Below are 24461 nucleotides of genomic sequence, written 5' to 3' on the forward strand. Positions count from 1 at the left end.
CTGGAGGGTTATTAGAGAAAGTATAGGACTTCCTCAGGAGGAGTCAGATTTCAGTTAAGCTGACAAGGTGAAAGAAATCTGTTCTGAAAATTATTTAAAAGTATTTACTTCACACATTCTACATTTATCGAGCATTTTCTTCTATGTGCAGCTAGCATTATGAATTGGTGTTCTAGAATGTACAGTGAGAGACTGCATCAGGGGAAGGAAACACACTAGAACATGGAGTTAAATTGCTACAGCAAATTGTTGCTAATGAGCCACGCTCACTAGATTTTAAGCCACAACCAAAGGTAACAAGGACTGTTTTTTTTTTTTTTTAAAAAAGACTTTATTTATTTATTTGATAGAGAGATCACAAGCAGGCAGAGCAGCAGGCAGAGAGAGAAGGGGAAGCAGGCTCCCCGATGAGCAGAAAGCCTGATGTGGGGCTCGATCCCAGGACCCTGTGATCATGACCTGAGCTGAAGGCAGAGGCTACTACTGAGCCACCCAGGGGCCCCATAAGGACTGATTTTAAGGCAGTGGTATGCAACCTTAGCCATATATTAAAAATCACCTGTGATGTTCTCTTTAAATAAATAAATAAATAAATCACACACACACACACACACACACGCGCGCGCACGCGCGCGCACGCATGTTAAGGCTACTCCTCTCTCAAGCCAGAATCTTTGGTAGTGGAATCCAAGCATCAATAGTTTTTTAGTCTTCCCTCCTTATTCCACACAAGTGTTTTCTTAGTTTAAGGGGGAAAAAAAAAATTACACACACACACACACACACACACACACACACATATATATATATATAAATTTTTTTTAAAGATTTTACTTATCTGAGAGCACAAGTAAGCACGATTGGGGGGGGGTTGCAGAGGGAAAGGGAGAAGACTCCCTGCTAAGCAGGGAGCCCACTATGGGGCTCCATTCCAAAACCCCAAGATCACCACCTAAGCTGAAGGCAGACGCCCAAATGACTGAGCCACCCAGGTCCCTCTAACCACCATTATTTTCAAGTCTCAGAAATATTTAAGGAGCCTATTTCAAGACCCTGACCAATCACTGACATCCAAAAACTAGTCATTATTTTGTTCTAAGTTTAGAAAAAATTTCTGCTATGCCTCAAAAGTGATTTATCTTAAGAAATATATATAATACATCTTGCTAGTGTAATTCCGATTTCCCATGATTTATTATTGCTAAAAAAGCAGAATTTCTTTAGGCATATCCCATAAGACTGTTTGGCATTAATACCATGTCCAGTGTTTTTAGCACCTGGCACATAGTAATGAAAATAGCCATGAATCAGAAGTTTTAAAAGGGCAATGACATAAGAAACCAGATGGTCACAACCACATAAATCTTGCAGTTCTATGAGAAATTAAATTCTAAAATACATCTCTTGACACCTGCTTACCTGCAAGACTATTCTCTATGTAAATGATAAAAAGTTGTCATTCACAACTGCCCAAAGTTTCTTATTACTATCTACTCAAAATATAAAAGGACAATTAAACCTAACTGCTAGTTGTTCCTTTTATTCCAATTTCGACATATCCTAATGACAAACACTGTACCTTTACTTCTATTCTATTTCTTAAGTAGGCTCCACTCCTAGTGTGGAGCCCAACACGGGGCTTGTATGCACAATCCTGAGATCAAGACTTCAGCTGAGATTAAAAATCAGATGTTCCACTGACCGAACTAGCTAGGCACTCTGATCTTTAATTTTACTTTTAAAACTGTGCAAGTTATAGTGACACATTGTCACATAAAAAAAAATTAGCAGCAGATAAAACCAAATGTCCCTTTTGACCATTCTCCACAATCCCATTCCTCTTGGGCAAAGTAACCACCAAGAGTATTCTGATGTACATCCTTTGAAACCCCGTTTACTACAAGTTTTACATATATATTATATGCCTACAAGAACATAATTGTTTTCTTTTGCACTTTTAAACTAGGAAATGTATTATTCAGCAGCCTGTTTCTCTCTCCAACAGTCCATCCTGGAGATCATAATGCACACATATAGACCTGATTAATTTTTTGTGCTAGAGGTAGCATAGTCCCTGGGATTATAATAAGGGGAGGGCAAGGATGAAAATGTAAAAATGCTGCAATGTATATATATATAAAACTTCACAGAACAAGGTTGAAACTGGAATAAGCTAGTCCAATAAAAACAGTTTAACTAAAAGTTATTTTTCTACAGTCCTAAAATTCAAACAATTTGGAGATTCACTTGAAGAAAAGAAACCTTTAGAATTTATTATTAATGTCCTGCTTTATGAGTTCAGATTTAGAAATCCTAAAATTTTCAACTTACCATCAGGTTTCCTGGGTATGGAGAACATTAAAATGTTGATAGATTTTTTTTAAAAGATTTTATTTATTTGACAGAGAGCACAAGTAGGCAGAGCAGCAGGCAGAGGGAGAGAGAAAAGCAGGTTCTCTGCCTAGAAGGGAGCCAAATGTGGGACTAGATCCCATACTGGGATCATGACCTGGGCCAAAGGCAGCCGATTAATCGACTGAGCCACCCAGGTACCCAAAATGTTGATAGATTATGGCTGTCTTTTTTTTTTTTTTTTTTTTAAGATTTTTATTTATTTATTTGACAGACAGAGATCACAAGTAGGCAGAGAGGCAGGCAGAGAGGGAGAGAGGAGGAAGCAGGTTCCCTGCCAAGTAGAGAGCCCGATGCAGGGCTCGATCCCAGGACCCTGAGAACGTGAACCGAGCCAAAGGCAGAGGCTTTAAACCACTGAGCCACCCAGGTGCTCCAGATTATGGCCGTCTTAAATCTACCACACCAACAAAAACTACTCTCATTTCTTTGTATTCCCTTCCAGCTTTTACCCACATATAGACCTCTTGCTTAAAATTGGTAAATACCTCAATTTCTGTCCTAAAGTTCATACTCATAGGGACGCCTAGGTGGCACAATAGATTAAGTGTCTGATTTGGGCGCCAAGTTGGGATCAAGACCCAAGTTGGGCTCTCTGCTCTGAGGGGAGTCTGCTTTTGCTTCTTCCTCTACCACTGCCCCTCCCCCCACTCATTCGCTGCATGCTTTCTCTCTCAAATAAGTAAAATCTTTAAAGTTCATATACATGAAGCCAATGTCCTATAGCATTATAGTGATCATTTTAAAATGCCGCATAATATCCTCCCAGATTAATATATGTACTGTTTATTTAACTTCCTTTCAGATTTTCAATTGTGGGAATAAAGAGCAAAATAACGCTAACTTTTTTTTTTTTTTAAGATTTTATTTATTTATTTGTTAGAGAGCGAGCGAGCGCGAGCACAGGCAAAGTGGCAGGCAGAGGCAGAGGCAGAGGGAGAGGCAGCTCCCCGCCGAGCAAGGAGCCGGATGTGGGACTCGATCCCAGGACGCTGGGATCATGACCTGAGCCAAAGGCAGCTGCTTAACCCACTGAGCCACCCAGGCGTCCCAACGCTAACGTTTTTTGATTACATAGTCCATAAAGTTCAATTATTCCCAACTCACATATGTAATAATGTTAGAATGCACTCATTCACATCTATTTCAAATATAAAATGTTGCCCTCTGATTTAACTGGTACTTTTTATTTTAGAGTTCAAACTTTCTAGTCTGTTTATTTACTATCAGTTATTCTTCCTCCTACACAGATTGTCCACACAATTCTTTGAGTATCTATCAACGGAGAGCTAAGTGATGCTCTTTTATATATTTTTCTATTAAAAATCTGATTATTAATTCAAATGTTCACTGTAACTCTATTTTACTAAATTAAACATTTCACACTTTAATCACAATTGAGTATATCTTCTGCCAATACAGCCATAAAGACATAAGGGAAGTAAACCTAAAGAAATACAAGAACTAATTTTGAATTTTATTTTTTAGTTTCACAATTGCAAACATTTGGAAACTATTTTATTATTTATTTATTTTTTTTTAAATTTATTTGACAGACAGAGGTCACAAGTAGGCAGAAAGGCAGGGAGGAGGAAGCAGGCTCCCTCCCAAGCAGAGAGCCAGAGGTGGGGCTTGATCCCAGGACCCTGGGATCATGACCTGAGCCGAAGGCAGAGGCTTTAACCCACTGAGCCACCCAGGCACCCTGGAAACTATTTTAAAAAGCAAATTCATGGGGTGCCTGGGTGGCTCACTCATTTAAGCATCCACTCTTGCTTTTGGCTCAGGTCATGATCTCAAGTGTGGTGGGATCTAACCCAGCATCAGGCGCAGGGAGTCTACTTGAGATTTTCTTCTTGAGCGTGCGCGCACTCTCTCTCTCTCTCTCTTAAATAAAAAAAAAAATTTTTAATGGCAAATTTGCAAGCAATAATAATATTTTTCAATACCATAAGAGAATTTGTGGCATACTGCTTTTATGAAAAATAACAGGTAGGTTTTCTTGATTTTCATTAATTTGCAAATAAATTAAGGTTCATGACAAACTAGTGTATACAGCTAGATTTTTACTTTGGTGTGATACATAATGTAGACATACTACTAGCCCCGGAAGCAAATAAATCTTGAGTTAATCATCTTCAACTATCAAACCTTTCTTCATATTAGGTGTTTTTTCATTAATTACATCAAACAGATGCCTCTAACGTTTTATGAAATATTTTGGTCTTCCATATGATTACACTGTATGTATACTATCTGTGTGATTACACGATAAAAGTACTATAATCCTCCATATAATGTTCTACCAACTAGTAGTTACTACTTGGGTTTTAAGGTTATAAAAGGTCAGGGATGTGAATAATTCTAAAATTGTATTAAAGGAAAATACTTAAGAGATAAGTGGGTTGCTCATTCAGTTAAACATCTGCCTTCGGCTCAGGTCGTGATCCCAGGGTCCTGGGACAGAGTCCCACATCAGGCTTCCTCCTCAGTGGGGAGCATTCTTCTCCCTCTTCCTGCTGGTCCCCCTGCTTTTGTGCACTCGCACGCTCTGACAAATACATAAAAACTTAAAAAAAATTAAAATATTTAAGTTCATATTCTTCCACTTCTGTCAAATGCACATGTGTAGGAATTAAAAATTCCCATTCCTGCATAGAGGAAAAAAATTATATGTAACAGAGAAATGTTGGTATATATGTAGTTTAAAAATTCTCACCACAACAATCTATCATGAATGATATGTGACCACTCTGGATGTTTCAGTTTCCTCCCTCATCTATACCAAGTGACTTGGCCTATGGTCTTTAAGGTTCCTTTCATCACTGAAATTTTACTAAAGCAATTCTTAAGCCTTTTCACTAAATCATAGATACCCAACAGAAAAAGGGTGGGCACTACTGCCAGTTTACAAACAATGGGTGGCAGACTAATGACATGCACTTGATCACCATTAGCACAAATATTTTAAAACCTTTCCCCTCTAAAGAGTTACTTCAAGTTTAAACTCCTGACTAATGAATGTGAAACCCTACTATTAGTGCAACAAATTAACAAATCCCTAAAATAATGCTATTTAGACAAAACAGTGAAAATGAGTAATTCACATAATAATAGCTTAATAAATTTTGACTGAATGAATTCCAGAACTAAATATACACTGTCACATAGTTAACAGTACCACTGACACTCCATAGTCTTTGTGAACTATACTTTGTATAGAATTCTAGCTAGGTAAATGAACTCTGTCTCCCAGGAGCAGTATGGAAAAAGGTTTACAATCTTCTTGCAGCCCCCTCAACATCCATACTCCCATCTGTAGTAGTAACTAAATGACCGAAGCAGAAGCGAGGACATGGAGTACCACAGTAACTGGCCAACTGGTCACATACAGTTTATAAAATACACAGATTCAGATATACACAACTCTGTCACTGCCTTGTTCATCCATCCCAAACCACGCTACCGATATATAAGTAAGTAATAGTAATTCTGTACTGTTAAGAAATTAAGCAGTTAATCCCAGATTGCACTTTACAATTTTTTCAGAATCCATCCCCAGCCATTTACTGGCAGCCAGACCCCTATTTCAGCTGCTTCTACCACTTCTGCAGAAGCTAAAAGAAATGCTATTTAAAACAGCAAAAAAACAAAATCTTTTCCCTTCATAGTTTTTTTTTTTTTTTTTAAGATTTTATTTATTTATTTGACAGAGAGAAATCACAAGTAGTCGGAGAGGCAGGCAGAGAGGGAAGCAGGCTCCCTGCCGAGCAGAGAGCCCGATGCGGGACTCGATCCCAGGACCCTGAGATCATGACCTGAGCCGAAGGCAGTGGCTTAACCCACTGAGCCACCCAGGCGCCCCTCCCTTCATAGTTCTAGTTCAATTCCTATCTCACTTGTGTGGGAAGTACAGCTTGAAGGTTTTTTCAGACAAGGATGGTAATGAAGGGGAAAAAAAAAGGAAATGAGAGATGGGTCAAAAAAGTAAAAAAAAAAAAGGGGGGGGATTCTCTGCCATACCAAACTTTCCCTCTCTTCTGAGCACCCTCAAAAAAGACCCTCCCTCTGTGAAATGTGTAAGCCTGATGATTCATAGACCTGTACCCCTGAGGCAAATAATATATATTAATAAAAATAATTAAAAAAAAAAAAACGACCCTCAACACAAACCTATTATCTCCAGGTTTTCCTAGCTCAACCTCCTCCAACCTAAACAAAGAATACTTCACAGGTAACTGACAAATAACTTACAATACCAGCAATATCGTCGGCCATTAAAGAGGGGTGGGGCAGAGACACCTGACAGGTGATACAAATGTTACCCACAAACTCTACCAGTGCCTCTAGTGCTTTCTATAACATGAGTTTCACCTGCCAGTATTTGTAGGCAGAACTCTTGACTTTGACAGAGAAAAGAAAAGGAGTTGGGGGACCTGTGTTTCCAAATAGTAGGGCTGTTCACCTTTTCGATGCTTCCACATTAATTCAACCCAAAACCAAGTGCACTACTGCTTCATGACTAGGAGATCATGAAACACACACTGACATGACACATACAGGTAGGTCTGACTATGGAAGCCATGATAAAAAGGCATTTTACAAACTGTTATATAAATATTAGGTTTGCTTTTCAGGTATAAAGTTCTGTTTCCAGACCATGATTTGCACTAAGAATACACACAAAATGAACTGGCATTTTCTTATCACTAATGTTATTTGAGGGGCAAATACAGCCAGCCACACTCAAAATTGAAAAATTAACTGTTTCCTCCTCCAGGACAAAGTGAGACAACACTGTGTGACATAAATAGGAAGGTTTCAAGCAATGAACAAAATGCTTTATTTTACAGAGCTGTTGATTCCACAATTCAGTTTGACTCCCAATTCACCTCCTTTTTCATTAACACCACCTAAGAAAAGAGGGGAGCTGTGGAGCAACATTAGAACACTGGGCCGAGAATCTGTAAGCCTGCACATCGCACTTTAGCCCCCAAAGTCAAGTCACTTTACCTTTCTTTTTTTTAAAAGAATTTTATTTATTTATTTGACAGCGAGATCACAAGCAGGCAGAGAGACAGGCAGAGGGGGGAGGAGGAAGCAGGCTCCCCACTGAGCAGAGAGTCTGGAGCTCAATCCCAGGACCCTGAGATCATGACCTGAGCCGAAGGCAGAGGCTTAACCCACTGAGGCAACCAGGAGCCCTCACTTTACCTTTCTGAGCCTCTGGTTTCCATCTATCACTGAGGACGATTACTGTCTCATAAACTTAAAAGAACTGTGTATGTGAAAATACACAAACAAATATACAAACATCGTTCTGCATCATGCTTTCCCTTTGTTCTCAATATTCAAATTACTATTATGGAAATGAGCCAAACAACCTTTTAAATGTTTGGGTTTTGTTTGTTTTGTTTTTTTAAGATTTATCTATGCATTCCAGAGGGAAAGAGACAGTGAGGGAGAGAGAGGGTGAGCAGGGGGATGGGGGAAGGGAGTGCTCCCTGCATGAGCAGGAGGGCCAGAGGGAGAAAGAATCTCAAGCAGACTCCAGGTTGAGCTCAACATGGGGCTCATCTCACCACCCTGAGGATCTCAATCAAGACCTGAGCCAAAAACAAGAGTCTGAAGCTTAACCAACTACACCACCCAGCTGCCTCCAAACAATGTTAAATTAAGCACACAAATAGGCTCACAAAAATTAACCACTTCATACAGAAATTTAACTTTGGTCAAACATTTTGTAGTTCATCCAGTGAGAAGGAGGGTTTGTTTTTTACCATACTCCTGTAACAAATGTGAGGCCTTAGTGACTGCATTTTATTTATAGTGTTTGCAGAGCAATGGAAAAGAGCATACCTAGGTAAAGAACTCCTTTGGGGAAAGGGAAAAAAAAAAAAAAAAAAACTGGCTATCAAACAACATTCTCCACAAGTTTGGAAAGACCTGAAAGGACAAAGCCAAAAATCTTACCTAAATTAAACCACTGATGAAGTCACCGTTTACTGTAGTTGATACTATTTACTTCTTCCAATCTCTAAGTGGAAACATACCTTCCAATTATACAAATGTAGTAATGTTACTGACTACAGAACTGTACCTGAGACAAGACTGTATGCACTCACCACAAATTTTCAACAATGAACTAAAATTATGATCCTCAAAATGACAAAGTATACTCCACATACAATCATCTTGGCTTTGATATAAATCTTAATCACACTGTGAAGGGAAAAAATGCTTAACTAGTCAACTGCAAAAAAAAGTATTTACCTTTGTCTATAAACACACACCTAGATTCTCTGCATTTTGAACACCTACCACTATTAACTACTAATGGGAGATCGTAATAATAGTCTCTGAATTTTTTAGTCACCATGACCTCTCATGGTATACTTCTATCTTTACCATTTAAATATTTCATTCAGATCACCTACCACCTTCAGGTGGATAAAAGGAAGGCTTTTGTGTTACTTTTCCTTCTTAAAATTAAAGAAACGATCAACTACTACCAAGTACCTATCTCCAACAAGTGTTTTTTCTTTAAAAGGATAATCTATTATACGAATGAAAAATAGTTCCCTCGAGATTTTCAAAATACATAGTTTTCACTAGATGTGCTATTGGCTGTTCAATTAAGAGTGAAAAGAGAATTTTTGCTGTAGTTTCCTAGTACAAAAAATCATTTCAAGTCATGCATCCTCACTCATTTCACATACCTAAAAAGCTGCCTTAAAACTTAGTTTGCAAAGTTAATATACTCCGCAGTTCAAAAACTTACAAGTTAAAAAGAGGGTGAAGACTGCATAATATTTCCCCTCAAGAACCCATTTCTTGGGCGCCTGGGTGGCTCAGTGGGTTAAGCCGCTGCCTTCGGGTCAGGTCATGATCTCAGGGTCCTGGGATTGAGTCCCGCATCGGGCTCTCTGCTCGGCAGGGAGCCTGCTTCCTCCTCTCTCTCTCTCTCTCTCTCTGCCTACTTGTAATCTCTCTCTGTCAAATAAATAAATAAAATCTTTAAAAAAAAAAAAAAAGAACCCATTTCTTGGGAACCTCACTTCAAATATTATTTCCACCTTTTTGGCTCTAAGAACAGAAATCTGGACATAGTAGAAAGCAATGGAGATATAAGTATACAGTGGTAAATCTCACTGTATCTTAGTTTTACAAAGATGGGGAAAGCAATCACATTTAGCACATTCATAAATCTTCACACACTCAAACTAAGCACCCACTATTATCTCCTGCAGTCTCTAACACAAACCCTGTGCTCCTCTCGTTCATCTACTATTTACCTACTTCCAACCAGATTCAGGCTCCTTGAGACTGAATGTGATTATACTTCATTGCTTTTCATTTCTCTCATAAAAGTAAGCAATTGTGAATAGTAAGCAGGTGTTCAATATTTAAACACAACATACTAATTTAAATTGGATTATATAATCTCAGATTAGAAGGGAGCCTGGAACATCTATTTTACTCTTAGTTTCAGTAGCAAAATGTGGACTAGGTGATTGTCCCAAGGTCAGTCACAACTGTTCTACAACAGAAAGAGGACTAGCGCCCAGGTCTAACTTGAAGTCCGGTAGTCTTCCAATTACACCATTACCTCTCTTCCAATGTTTTCTACACAAATAACTAGTCACCTCACCAAATGCTGACTCAAAGTCTATATAGCACTGATCCCTAAAAGTCATAAAATCATCACTTAACAGCACCTAGAAATTAAGACTTGACAGTATACGTGAAGTAAGTTTAAAAAGCCTCTTTCTAAACCTTCATACAAACACCATCCTTATCTGATGAGGGTAAAGAAGGAACAGAAGACACTGCTAACATTAAAATTCAGCTCCAATAGGTAATTTGCCACCTCATCAACTAGTAGGAGAGTTGTTCAGGATAACAATAAATAAATCTGAATTTGACTCATTTAAATTGCAATTATTCACAGCACGGTTTCTGAAAAAGCCTGCATTAGGAGTACATACATCAAACTCATGAACCTAATTCTTCCATCAAACCGCAAACGAGTCAGCATAATTGCTCTCTAATAACACTCTTCACTGACACAAAATGCAAATATGGTATTCCGCAATTCTGCACTAAAATGAAATACTACCAAGTTATTTTTGATAAAAGAAGTTAAACTATCTGTAGTGGAGATAAGCATTTTCTATATATTAGAAAACTGAGTCATCAAACTTCAAAAATATAACACAGCCAATAACTAAATAGGCTACCTGTTTCCCCAACCCCTAGGTAAAAGCAAAACGGAATCAGGTAATTTAAAATGGGACTTATTAAAAGCTCAATCAACAGCTATCCATACTTACAGCCTCAAAAATACAATCAAGTAACTTTCCCACCAAAGAGCCAGTGTACAAAATTTGCTGCTCGCAGTTTATGTTGTTCCTTTTTAAAAATAGATGGCAAAATGCCAAGTACGCTCAGCTCACAGAAGGGTTTCACAGTACCCAGTTTGAGTCAGCATAGAATTCATAGATTAAACCAACACTTGATTTCCAATCCCAAAGCTCCTTATGTAGTATGACTCACCAAATTCTCCACTTCTTCCAACTCTGAAACCCAAGTTGTAACTCCTCCCTGCACCTACCACCATGACCTTCCTAGAAACTGGGTTAGAGAAGTATTTTTAAATTCTTTTAACACACATTTTTAAGTCAGTCTCTGGAAAGGACTGCTCAGTGAATTTAACAAAACCACCAGGGACAGCAGGGCTAAAGGTCTTGGGATGCGGGTGTAGGACCTTTAGACAAGTCTTGGGGTCCGGCCTACGAGCTTGCCTTTGGGGGATTCTCTGGACAGCTCTGGAACCAAGAATGAGGCCTGAGCGCAAATAAAAAGCCTCTTATCCGCCTCACGGTAGAGTCCTACACCCGCATCCCAGGCCGCAGAACCCACGTCCTCTTACATGCACCTCAAAACCGACCCCGACCCGAACACACAGGGTCTCTGTGTGGCCCCCAGCCACCTCGCCCGGCTCCAGGGCGGAGAGGCTCGGAAGCCCCGGAGTAGGGTGAACGGCGCCATTTTAGGCGGCGGTGGCGGCGACAACCAATCCCTGCGCTGGAGGCAGGGGGGGCCGGGTCGCCCGGGAGCCGCCGCCGAGCCGCGCCGGGCGCCGGTCTGGGAAGCTCGGGGGGAACCTGGACCGGCTGCCTCCGCCATGTTGCACCCTCCCCACCGCCGCCTCCTTCCCGAGGGGCTCGGCCCGCGCCGCCTCCCGCAGCCGGAGAGAAACTCACCTTCTCGCAGAGGCTCTTGACCTGGGACTCGGACAGCTGCTTGCACTCGTTCAGCTGCTCGATCCACTGGTCCAGCTCCTTGGTGAACACCTTCTCGTCCATGATGCCACCCGCCCGAACCGGCTGCCGCTCCGCGCTCCTCCCGCGCCGCCGCCCGCACACGGGCCACACGCACACGCCGCCGCCGGCTCCCGGGGTACCTGTGTGGCTGCTGGCGGCTGCTCGGCGCTAGCGCAAACCCGCGGACTCTCCCTGCAGCACCCGGCCACCGGCCGCTGCCCACCTCCGCTCGATCTAGCCCCGGAGCTCGGCTCTCTGTAATGGCGGCCGCCGGCGTGGTGACATCACGCCCGGCGTCAGGAGGCGGCGGGGTGGAAGGGCCGGGACTAGAGCTGCGCAACTGCAGAGCCAACCCCGGTCCGCCGCCAGAGCGGCTTGGGGGTGCGGGGGGTGGGAACCAGGGGCCAAGGCGCAGGCGCGACGTAGCCGGCTGGTAACTGAGGCACCTTCGCCGGTAGGGCGTGGTCGTCCAGAAGGGAGGGGTCCAGAGAGAAAGGGAAGACCCAGGCGAGGCGAGCGCCGTTCTTACGACAGAGAACCGGGTTAATTCCGGAGCACAGCGTACTGCGCGGCGCGGGCGCCGGCGTGGCGCAGACACCGCCCCGGGGTCGGAGGGTGTTGGGGGAGAACCTAGTTGCCGGAGACTTTTTCCGTAAGGTGAGCCGGCTCTGCGCTTTACCCCGCGTTTGCATCCAGGTCACAGAAACTAGAGTTGTGACCCCGTGGTGCGCTGGAGTTGCATGGGATACCCAAATCTTTGGGGGCAGGAACGGGCGCCTAGTGGTAGCCCGGTTGGGGTGGCCGCCTCCGCCTCTGGGCGTGGCAGGCACCTTCTAATTAGGTCACTCGTGGGCGGAGGAGGGTGTGTCTGCCCTGGGAGTGCCGCGCGGTGCACCTGACAACTCCCCCTCCCCGCACACACCTGTCCTCGGGCCTAAGGTGGACTGTGGGGCGCGATGCCTGCGGCCGAGGCTTGGGCTTTTCCCTGAGCCTCCGACCGCGCGCCTGGCTTCCACAAACCCCACGCAGCCTCGCCCGTTGTTGCCTCCCGACCCAAGTGTGCGCCTTCCTATCCCTCGGGTTCCTTGTGGGAACGAGGAAGGGACAACACCCCCCTCAACCCCTACCTTCTCTGGCCTACTTTATAGAGGGGCGGCGACCCGGCGGTGTTAGAAGCGGCTACAACACGCGCTTTAAAGAAAGCTCAGATACCTTAGGATAGGATCTCGGTCTAGCTATGAATCTCTTTGGGGTTTGTGAAATGTTTTCACATCCCCATATCCCTGCGTTCACAGAAATGTTTGGCTCCTTAAAGCTGTTATGTCCTGCATCCCACGCTTGGGAGAGAGAAGGGTTATCCAGACAGGTAAGATACCCTGCGCTGGTGGAAGCTTGTATTCTCCCTATAGTCGAGGTACAGATAGAAGAGAGAGGATGATGTCCACAGGACCTGGCAAATGTAACTTTCCAAAGGACATTTAACCTTAAAACGCAAGGCAAGAGCTGACCCTGGTCACTGATCTTCTAGACTTCCTACCCCCAATAGCAGTTCACTCTGCTGAACCCAGCTGCTCACTCTACATCTCTGATGGCATCATCCCAACCAAAAGGCTGAAGAAAGCTCTGGAGGCCTGGATCAGCTGAGGATGAGACTGAAAATTGTCCTTCATCCAAAACAACCTGCCTAGCGAGGCTGACTGGCTTGGCCTTCCTAGACTGAAAATGACAAATTCTGCTTTCCCTTCTATCTCCCAGCAGCATGCCCAAAGGAAAGTGTCTCAGATCTACTCCCCCAAAGGCTTGTGACATAATTTACCAGACTTGGAAAAAAAAATTATTTTAGCCCAAATTCTGAGCATGTTTTGCAGTTATCATCCCCAAATAATAGAGGAGTAAGAGTTAAGATCATGTAGAATGTATGAGGAAAAAATCATCACTCAGTGCTCATGATTATAAAGCCATGCCCAGTGTGCTGTTCACTGTTGCCCTGTACTGTGTGAGAACTGGTTCTGTCTCATAGGGCAAGAAGCAGACAAGCACTCAGAAAAGAGAAGGGACTTCCATGGTAGTGATCAGGATTTGAAACTTTATACTCCCAAGTGCAGGGTCTCAGCCACACTCACACAACTGACCTCCAAGTACTGAAATATGGAACAGGGTCAATATGATTTCCCTTTGCCTGAGTTATCTTAACTAGTAAAGTAGGGGTGATATTAGTTTGGTTCATTAAAAAGTATTGAGCACCATAAGGGCTGCATGTATTCAGTGTTTCAGAGGTCCTTGAATGGGTGCAAATGTGTACTAGGACATCAAAATTTTTGGCATCTACAGCAGCATTTTACAAAGTGCCTCCATGGACCATAGTTCCAATGAGAAACAAATTCCTTTCAAAAGGAAATTTAGAAAATGCCATATTGTCAGAAGTTGTGTGGTTAAAAAAAAAAAGCAAACAAAATAAAAACTTAATGGGTATTACCCACCCTAAAAAACAGTATTGAGCACCTACTATGTGTTAAGATTATAAATGAGTGGGTTTTTCCAAAGTAATGTGAGCTCCTGGTTGGTAGCCCTAATGTAGGTATTATTTTCTCTTGATGCAGATTACTTGGCTCACCACCACAAACTAGAGGGAAGATATAATTATATATACTTAAAACATCCTGCCAAATAATTAGATGCCATGACTTAACTTCTTAAGGAATGAATTCTAGGAAGCTCTTATTAGCATTCAAGCCATGAAGTAAAGCATATGTGATTACAAACAATACAGAACTAAATCAGAATGTCTTTTCCTTCAGAAAGATTCTAGAACATTTTCCTACTCTGTGGAACTCAAACTAGCTGTGGATCTAAAATGTCAGTTTGGTTAATCTGGTCTTGACTAATTGGACCTGACTGTTTAAATTCTAGAGCTGAGGAATACTTGGAACAAAAAGTTAAAAGCAAAAAAAAAAAAAAAAAAAGTCCTTTAATTTCTTGGCAAAAACCAGAGAATGAATAAAGCAAATATGCTTTGAGAAAGAATTTTTGCTCAGATGGCAAACTCAGTATACAGCAAGTCTAAGTGTTGCCTATGATGTTTAAACATAGCTATAAATGAACATCATCTGATGATAGGGGCAGGGTAGAAGGAAGATGACCTTCAGCAAAGAACTTTATAATAAATACCTTAGCCAAAGTATAAAAATTGACATTAAACATAGAGAAGAAATGAGCTATATCTTTTTGTCAGCAATTCTCTTGGCCTTACCATTAGTTTTATTTTGTTGTTGTTCCTTCCAGTTCCCTTACTTTTAAGCTTTACTGAGACAGAAAACAGAGCCATGTAGGTAAGAAATGGCTCTAGAGTCAGATAGGGCTGATTTGAATTCTGGTTCTGCATGAAGTTTGGCAAGTTACCTAACTTCTCTGAGTTTCAGTTTTCTTATTAATAAAGTGGAGATAATCGTAATTGCCAAATAATAGGGTTCTTCTGAGAATTAAGTGAAATTATAAATATTAAACACACCACAGCATATAATAAACGTCCAGTATTAAAGTGTTCTATCCCTCCTCCTCCTCCTCCTCATCCCTTTCCTTCCCCGCCTCCCCCTTCCCCCACCCCTTTCTCCCCTTCCTCCTCTTCCTCCCCCTTCTTCTTCTTCCTCCTCTTCTTTTTGTGAGAGGGAAGGAGGGGACAGGGAGCAGAGGGAGAGGAAGAATCCCAAGCAGACTGCACAGAGCCTGACTTGGAGCTCCATCTCCTGACCCTGAGATGACCTGAGCCGAAATCAAGAGTCAGATGCTTAACCACCTGAGCCACCAAAGCGCCCCTAGGTATTCTTATTCTTATTACTTCTAAGTGGTCTCTGATCCTAAATATCCTTTAATGCTACTTGGAGCACCTCAATGTCTGCCATGAAATAGTGGTCTTTGGAAACAACATAATTGTATCAAAAACATCATATAGAGGGCGCCTGGGTGGCTCAATGGCTTAAGCCTCTGCCTTCAGCTCAGGTCATGATCTCAGAGTCCTGGGATAGAGTCCCACGTCAGGCTCTCTGCTCAGCAGGGAGCCTGCTTCCCCTCCCCACCCTCTGCCTGCCTCTCTGCCTACTTGTGATCTCTCTCTGTGTGTCAAATAAATAAATAAAATCTTTTAAAAAAATCATATAGACACAAAGTCATCAGATGAAGTGAGGATGGGAGGGGCAGGTGGGAGGATTCAAGAAATGAGGGTAGAGGTGAAACAGAAAGAACACCCCCTTTCTTCCCTTCACATCATGCAAACATTCAGGAAGACATGTTGTATAGAGAAAAAGACAATGGTCAGTCTTACGTTCCTGTTGTGCCAGAATCTTTTCTCTGAAAAGGGTGCCATATCTGATAACACACACTTTGCACCAAGGCCTTCTATGCCCCAGAAGCTCCAAGATAAAGACTTACTTAGTGAACATTTTAATGGCTATGCCCATGAGAAACCTGCCATGCTCTGGCTTATTGGACCTGCCCAGCTACCAGAAGATTTTGGTATCTATCCCCATTTTTCTTTGTGATTTTCAGAAAAATTAAACTTACATTGCCCTTTCACCTGAAATTAGAATTTTATAGATGTGGCCAGAATGTTGTGGCCAGGAATTCTGCCACAAATATAATAAAACTCTTTCACCCAGCATAGATGCAAAAAGGGGTTTAAGTCCCAGCTCCAAGAATTCTAGGACACCATGCCCCAAATGTTACAGCTGTCTGTTCCAAAAGCAACATTTAATTAGCACTTACCACATAGCAGGCTTAGGGAGGCACATGGGGGACAGGTGATGGGAAGAAGTGCAGAAAAAGTGGGGGAAACCCAAAGGTGCATAAAACACAGCTCACTGAGTTTATGCTCCAGCAGGGGAAGACAGACGTTATGACAGATAAACAAATCATTTATTAAACATGTACAGAAGAGGAACAGCCTTGTTGCTTGAGGTGGCTTGGGAAGTATTTCCACAGACGGCGATGCTCGAGCTACATCTTGAAGGAAAATCCAGAATTCTTCAGCTGAGAAGAGAAGAACTAGCTGTTTAAATCACTCCCACGTAAATCATATCTATTCTAGATGTTTTGAAAAAAAAAAAAAACATAGGAAACTATGCCTCCATTTGTTTATTCTACAATGTTAAGGTATCAGATTCTTCAACTCCTGTGTGTTCGTGTTGAGGCCGAGGAATTTTTTCCCCCCAAGTCTATTTTCCACTGTCTTGTCCAAATGGGATACCAGATCCTGCTGCTTAGCTTGAGAAAAGCATTTTATCTCTGGTGCCTTGATCACATCAGAGCTTATATTTAAAGCATGAGTGATGAGAAGAGACTGCAGCTGAGTCCCTGGCTCTGTCCCATCCCTTGAGCACCCTCCTCTCCTCCTCTCCACTGAGGGCTCTAGAGGCCATCCTACAGTGACTGGTGGGGACCAGAGCTCATCAGAGCCATGAGTAAAATCTCTGTTCTACAATCCAGGCTGCATTTACTGGGATCTGCCACAGAGGCTCATCAGAAACCCTCAAGGAGTGGGCTACCTGGCTTCCATCCATGTGTGCCCCTCTACATATACACCCATGTTTGATGATTGGCTGGCTTGTGTGGGCTCAGGCTCAGACACCCCTTGGAGGCCTCAACCTGTGTAGGTTTCAGTTACATATCAAGCTGTTCAGTTCCCAGTGGAGATCATTCTGGTGCAGAGGCCAAGACACTATCATCAGACACACCCTTTGAAGAGCCTCCTAAAAATCTGACTCAGGGCACCACTTTTTATGGTTTCTGTGTCCTCATGCCAAGTTCTTAAACCCGCTCACCATCAGTATTTTCATCTATAGGATGGGGGTCATAATTGTACCATTCCCATAAGTTTATTTTAAGCTTTAAATAAATGAATCCATGTAATGCTGTTAGCACGTAACAAGTACTCCATCTACATTAGCTATTATTATTATTAACTATTTTATAATAAAATTATTTCTGATTGTAAAAGAATCAATGATCACTGCAGAAAATTTTTGAACTACTGACAAGCTTAGGAAGAAACAATCACAGCATCCAGAAATAAGGGCTATAATCATTTTGATGTATAGTCTTCTCAGCTTTTCTAGGTATGCATATATATTCAATATATATAATATAATGAATGTAATATATAATAAATATAAGTTCTCACTTATACTAGTTCACACTGTTCTGTAATTTGTTTTATTCAACTGATCTATCATGACATTTTCCCAATATAGTTAAATACTCTTAGAAATTTTTTTTTTTAAGATTTTGTTTATTTCTTTGAGAGAGAGAGCACGAGATGGGGGAGGGTTAGAGGGAGAAGCAGAGTCTGGGCTGAGCAGGGAGTGTGATGTGGGGTTCAATGTGGGGCGCAATGCAGGGCTTGATCCCTGGCCCCTGGGATCATGACCTGAGCCAAAGGCAGGTGCTTAACCAACTGAGCCTCTCAGGCATCCTTAGAAAATATTTTAAAAAACTACTTTGTTTTCAAGTATATCAATGTAATACAATTTATGTAACTAATTCCTTATTTTGGTATTTCCTATTTTTATATTTATAAATACCACAATAAGTGTCCTGTTCATGAATATTTCTCTGCATCTTTGTTTATTCCTTAAGATAAATGCTTAAAGTGGGATGACTGTGCCAAAGGCTCTATAACCTGTTTTTTTTTTTAAAGATTTTATTTATTTGACAGAGAGATCACAAGTAGGCAGAGAGGCAGGCAGAGTGAGAGGGGGAAGCAGGCTCCCTGCTGAGCAGAGAGCCCAATGCGGGACTCGATCCCAGGACCCTGAGATCATGACCTGAGCCGAAGGCAGCGGCTTAACCCACTGAGCCACCCAGGTGCCCTCTATAACCTGTTTTTGATGGCAGGTATATAGAATTGGATTAACCATAATCCTTTGTTCTGATGCTCTCAAAATTGGTAGGGATGGCCTGATTTTGTTGTTAGGTAGTAAATTCATCAATTTTAATAATGCATTTGGTACCTGTCAATCCACAACCCAAAACAAAAGTTAGGGCCTCAGCAATAACCAATATTGAAGCATAAGGCTCTCCACCCCATCTTCTTGCGCTTGCTACCCAAGGGAACCCATTCCAAATTGTATGTTTATTTCCTTTTCTTTTGATATGATTTTGCTGGATCTGTATATCTTCCTAAAGAGTAATTTTTTAGAACTGTCCTTGGCTTTATAAAAACGACATCAAGCTGTATGTAATCTTTGGGGACTTGCTTTTTCCACTTACTTTGCTAAAATTCATCCATATCATTGTAATCCGCTGTAGTCATTTTGCCTTGTATTAAATACCAAATGTGTAGACGAAACAAGGTATATCATCTAGTCTCCCAATGATAGGCAAGTACCTTGTTTTTTAGCTCTTGCTCCCACTGCTGCTATGAACATTATACTGTAAATGTCCCCCATTGTATACGTACAAGAGTTTGTTGAGGGAACCAGTTTGCACCCCCACCAGCTATAAACGAGAGAGCCTCTGGATACACATTCTCTGTTGTTCAAGGGGCTGGCTCAGTCTACTTCCCTCCAGCAATATATATGAATGGCAATTTCTGCAAACTCTTTCCAGCCCTATGGATCATTAAAAACTTTTGACCTTTTGACAAGGAAAAGATACCTCTCCCTTCTGTGTAACTTTGTTGTAAGGTTCTGACTCCTCTAAAAGCCAAGAGGGAAGGGATTTGGCTCAGAGCATTGTTTCCAGTCTGATAACTTCAGTGACATTTCTGGGACTGATTCCCCAGTAGCTCAGCTGCTTTCCCATGTCCTAAAAGAGGTGACATGGTTGGAAGGAGGGACTGAGGGGGGCCAGTATGGGAAACAAGCCCAACTCACCACAGTGGAGGCTTGTCTCCTAGTCCCAGCCCCTGCCAGTGTCAGATCACTCTTTCTCCTTGATGAAGCAGCCATTATCTCTTCCCTACCCCCCACCCGAGAAAAGCCGGTATAATACTACCCTTTGTTACTTGAATTGATAAATTCAAACCTCTTTCCTAGCTCTGCAGTAAAAGAACTTTCTATTTTGGGCTTAATGACATAGCCCAAACCAACCAGAGAGCAGCAAGCTGTAGCCTGAGTTAATAGTCTTTCTCCAACGGAGGGAACCTACAAGCAAACAGAAGGACCTTCTAAAGTCCATCATCTGCATATCAACAGGCAGCCTATTTGCTTTTCTTTCTGCTGACAGATCTATTTCAAAATTCGAAATTGAACAATCCCTAATCTTCAGGGTAAGTTGATGAGTAAATCCTGAACAATTTCTTATATCATTTTGCCAGGAATTCATGGATAGCCAATCGTGTACTAGGGCTGGGCTAGGTATTGTCAGAGTAGAGAATTCTGTCTTCAAGGGGAATTCTAGCCACCCCAAAATATACTGATTTGAGGAGTGCCTAAAACATTTACCTAAGAATATGCCTTCCCCCTTAGTCCTTTTCCCTGCCCAAAATCTCACATTGCTACAGTGTCCCGGGTGTCAAGAAACCTTCAGGAGTATACAGAAGTTGTGCTTATAGGAGGAGCAATCTGTTTAAACCATTGGCACTGCTTAGCACAGAACCACAGCCTAGAACAGGACAAATGACAAGTAAGCTCTCTCCATCTTTGTTTTGGCAAACTTTATCTTATGGGAAACTTCAAAGACACACAAAAGTAGACATAATAAACCTCCACCTACCTATCACCAGGCTTCAGCAATTACTTCGGCAATCTTATTTTATCTGTACCCCATCCTCCCTCATCTCCATTTTAAATCCAATTTAAAGCAAATCAGATATTTTCATCCTTAAATACCTCTGTATGTATCTGTAATAAGGGCTCTTTTTTCAGTAACCATTTTATCACATCTTTAACAGTAATTCCTTAATACCATCTAGTATCCAGTCAAAGGTCAAATTACCCTGGTTTTCTTAAATGTCTTTCTTTAATGGTTTATTCTAACTAGGAGTCAAATGCTGTCATTTGTATTTATTGATATAGCTCATCTGTATGTCTAATTTTTAAGCTTTTAAACAGCTTATAATTCTTTAGTTTTTAATTTTTAAATTTTTATTTATAGCAGTTTCCTCTCTTTCTTTTTACTGCTCTTCTTTTTGGTGTTACTGAAGATAGTGGGTCTTTTAGTTACTATTGCTGTGTAACATAAAACAAACAGCAATTTTTTGTGCTTATGTATTCTAGGTGTCAGAAACTCCGTGCACAGTTGGGATAGCTTCTCTCTGCTATCCGGGGCCCCAGAACTACCTGGGGCCCCAGCTGGGGAGATTCGAAGTCTGGTGATGAATTCATAACTGGGAGCTAGAAGCATCTTGGGTTTGTTTACTCACATGTCTGGTGTCTGAGCCTGGAGCACTCAAAAACTTGGACTGCTGACCAGAGCACCTACCCACAGCCTCACCATGTAGCATGGCTTCCTCCCAGTTTGGGAGTCTCAGGATAGTCACCTTAGGGCTCCAACTCCAAGCATTCCAGCTAGCAGCTGGATGCCAGATCATCACTTTTTATCACCTAACCTCAGAAATTACATTCTTGCTTTTGCTGTGTTCTGCTGGTGGCAAGCCAGTCCAAAGCTCAGGCAGACTCCAAAAGAGTAGAACCAGACACCACCTGTACCGAGGAAGGGGCAAAGCTGCAGAAGAGCCTGGAAGGATGGCAGCTATTGTTGCTCTACTTGGGCCTTTCCAACATCAACCAGAGAAACGTTGCAAATCATGGAACCCCTGTGGAAGAGAAAAAGTTGGGGGAGCTTATTTGTTTGCAGGGTCATGTCCTACAGCTGGGTAGATTATACCCTTAATAACCAAGGGGGTGACTGGGCTGAGAGCCAACTCCACTTGCTGTAACTGTGCCTGACTCTGGGGCTGTGTCACCGGGAAGAAGAGGCGCCTACTCTAATACACATAAGACACTGCAGGGACAGGAGGTTTCCCTGGGTAGTAAAAGGTCATTCCATCCACCTTACACTTCTCAGATCTCAGATACCTATTGAACACACGCCACTTTAAAGAATATTGTGTCTATTTTTTGTTGTTGTTTAAGCAGCACCAAGTTGACTTAGAAATATCTCAAAAACGGTGCTGGATTTACTCATATATTTGTTAAATGATGCAAGTTTTTAGCCATCAGGCACTTTTTGATCGCATTGGTCTAGAATGTTCCAGATGTATCTTGCAAGAAGCTTAGACACTGTGTCCCAATCTGACCCATCTCCTGAAAGCCTTGAGTGAATGCAAAAAGTCAACACAGGATGCACAGGAAACCAGGCCAAACAGAACCCAGGGCTTTCTTCTCTTCTTTGCAGTCCCTATTCTTCATTAACATAGCTTTTATAGCTTGGTTAAAGCCCCAGGGAAGTAAGTACTTTCATTTCTGTTTATGGCTATTAGGAAAATAAAATAATGTAGATAAGGCCAGGTAATTTCCAAGGATTTTAAGGACCAGGAGAGCACCAGATCAACCTGAGTTTGATAAGGACAGGTGTGTTACAAGGAAGCTCACACAAGTCCAGATAGAAGTCTCTCCGATGATGAGATTATTAAAAAGCTATGATCTCCTTGATCTCATCATGCTGCTGGTCAACAGGGGGGTTGAGGAAAGCCTCAAATGGCAAGGACAAAGGCACCTTTTTAAAAACTTATTAGGCCTCAGGAGTGGAGTGTTAAATTAATCGCACTTTTCAGTTCAGGACACATTCTCTTGGTCAGTCCCTACAGGGCCTCTCTTATGTACGTATGCCTGTATTTTCTCCTATTCCCACTCCTCACTCCTGTCCTTCCTCCCAAACATTCTAATCCATTTACTTATATTTTTTGGCTTCTATGCATTCTATGAAGATGTGTATTATTGTCTGCTCTGCATGTATTTTAATTTACACGATAGCAGTGTGTTACAGATCTTCCTCCGTGTCTTAGTGTTTCCACTCCACACTTTGTTTTTAAGACCTCTCACATTGCTCTGTGCACATCCAGTCCATCCTTCCTGGCTGCTGCAGAGTACTCCAGTAACGGGCACCCCTAGGGCCTCTGACTTCCCACCACCCAACACAATGCTGCCATGAGCAGCCTCATAGGTGACCAATTGGAGACATGTATAGCAATCTCTTTAGACAACGTCTCACCCATAGGTGTTCTTAGTGCATTAGAAAAGACACCTCCTTCCTCTTGGAGAAAAGTGCCCCAGAGCAAAATGCAAGGCTTGGCAGGCTGGAGCTCAGGCTGGGTTTCAGCCCCATGTCACCCCCTCAGTTGGAGTCTGGTTCAGGGCACAACTATAGGTGGTGGCCCTAACAACAAGCATTCCCCGGTTCTTCCAGCAGGTTTCAACTGTTTGCAACATCACTCCTGGTTGGTACACGAAAGGGAAAGGTGCCAACGAGCACAGAAATCTCCTCATGGAATCTGTGTCTACTTCATTTGCTCATGCAGGGCTGCATTCCTTGGGCACTTGATACATGGGTTGACACAGTTTGTGGGAGCACCATGGCTAGTGTACGAGCTCCACAAGAATCAGGGAGTCAGACACGATCTGACAATACACAGAGGGTAGTGCAGATATACCTGCCTGAGGCCAAGGCAAAGGGCCCAAGTACTTCACTCCCTCATTTTGTCTTGGAGATGGCAGAGAAACATCTTCTCTCTTGATGTTGTTGTCACAGGACACAGGTGGTCAGGCTCATATTCACAAGGCAGCAGCTCTGACTGGCTTTGTCACAAATGGTGGATATCTGGCCCTGAGCCATCCTGCCCTTGGCCCTTGGAGAACATTCTGTGGCCTACAGAACTGAGAATTGATGGTCCTTAGGTCCTTACTCAAGGTCACCTGGACAGGACAGGGACAACTCCTTTAAACAGGTCAGATTTCAAATCCATCAAAAATCCTTAGTGGCCATTGAGATATATCTAAACCCTCTTAAAATAACTGTGTGTGGAGGTCAGTGAAATACCTAAGTTATATAGAAAGCTGTTTTTTTCATGCTGACGTTTTCTCAGCTGTCAAGTGAGGATAAACAAAATGAGAACTTCTAGAAGAAGACAGAAGTCTTAATTTACAATTTTTCAGAAAAGAATCACTACATTTCTGGATTATTGTTGTCAGTTTAGAACTACACTTAAGTATTCAGAAGAAGCCTGGATAACAGTCAGTTGTGCAAGGTTGTGAGCCACACTGAATACCACAGACATTACTGTAATTGTGTGCAGTTGTGAATAAGCAAGCGGTAGGCTTTGAAACAATGCCCGAGAACAAAAGTACAAATCAGTTGCATGCATTAACATCAGGGACTGGAAAATATTGACCACTAAGTGGGCCTATGAAAGGAAAAAAAACATAAGTTTCACATTCAGAAAGAGGAGCACAGGTTAACACTTGGAGATGCTGCCATGTGACTAGAAAGATCCAGAGATTCGCAAAATGGCCTGGCTGCTTCATGTAGGACAAAGTATCCACCATCATGGAGACCTGACTTATCCTTCTCAGATGGTTCCAGCATTACTTCATCCAATTCCATCCCTCACACCAGAAATACATGGCCCATCAGGGTCCTGGAGCTTACCTGTTCCATTGTGTCTCTTGGTTAGATCCCTATCTCGATATCCTGGAGTCACTAACTCACATCATTGGCTTGATGTTTAGAGAGTCTGGGGAGCCCTCTACACCGTATGAATCAAAAGTCAGCATTTCTCCCTGCTTTGTCAGC

The 24461-nt window shown here is 42.2% G+C and overlaps 1 protein-coding gene and 1 long non-coding RNA gene across 4 annotated transcripts in view; one reads left to right on the plus strand and one right to left on the minus strand.

The window, feature by feature from the left end:
• The window catches only part of LOC131832042 (serine/threonine-protein phosphatase 2A catalytic subunit alpha isoform), a 135654-nt gene that overhangs the window by 10722 nt on the left and 100471 nt on the right, over nucleotides 1-24461 (minus strand). Inside the window, exon 1 of one of the 3 annotated variants that reach the window (XM_059174583.1) lies at nucleotides 11679-11919. The exons of 1 other annotated variant lie outside the window; for it this stretch is intronic. In XM_059174583.1, the coding sequence (XP_059030566.1) occupies nucleotides 11679-11780 (102 nt within the window). In that variant the 5' untranslated portion in view covers nucleotides 11781-11919. Of the gene's footprint in view, nucleotides 1-11678; nucleotides 11920-16462; nucleotides 16761-24461 lie in introns of those variants that run through there. One more of the 3 variants, XM_059174582.1, reaches the window with a different exon arrangement.
• On the plus strand, nucleotides 12084-17913 carry LOC131832044 (uncharacterized). Its single transcript, XR_009353901.1, has 3 exons — nucleotides 12084-12395; nucleotides 13034-13104; nucleotides 16609-17913. It is a non-coding gene; the product is annotated as an uncharacterized LOC131832044 (long non-coding RNA).

Source organism: Mustela lutreola, chromosome 5 (assembly GCF_030435805.1).
Source record: "Mustela lutreola isolate mMusLut2 chromosome 5, mMusLut2.pri, whole genome shotgun sequence".
NCBI classification, from domain to species: domain Eukaryota; kingdom Metazoa; phylum Chordata; class Mammalia; order Carnivora; family Mustelidae; genus Mustela; species Mustela lutreola.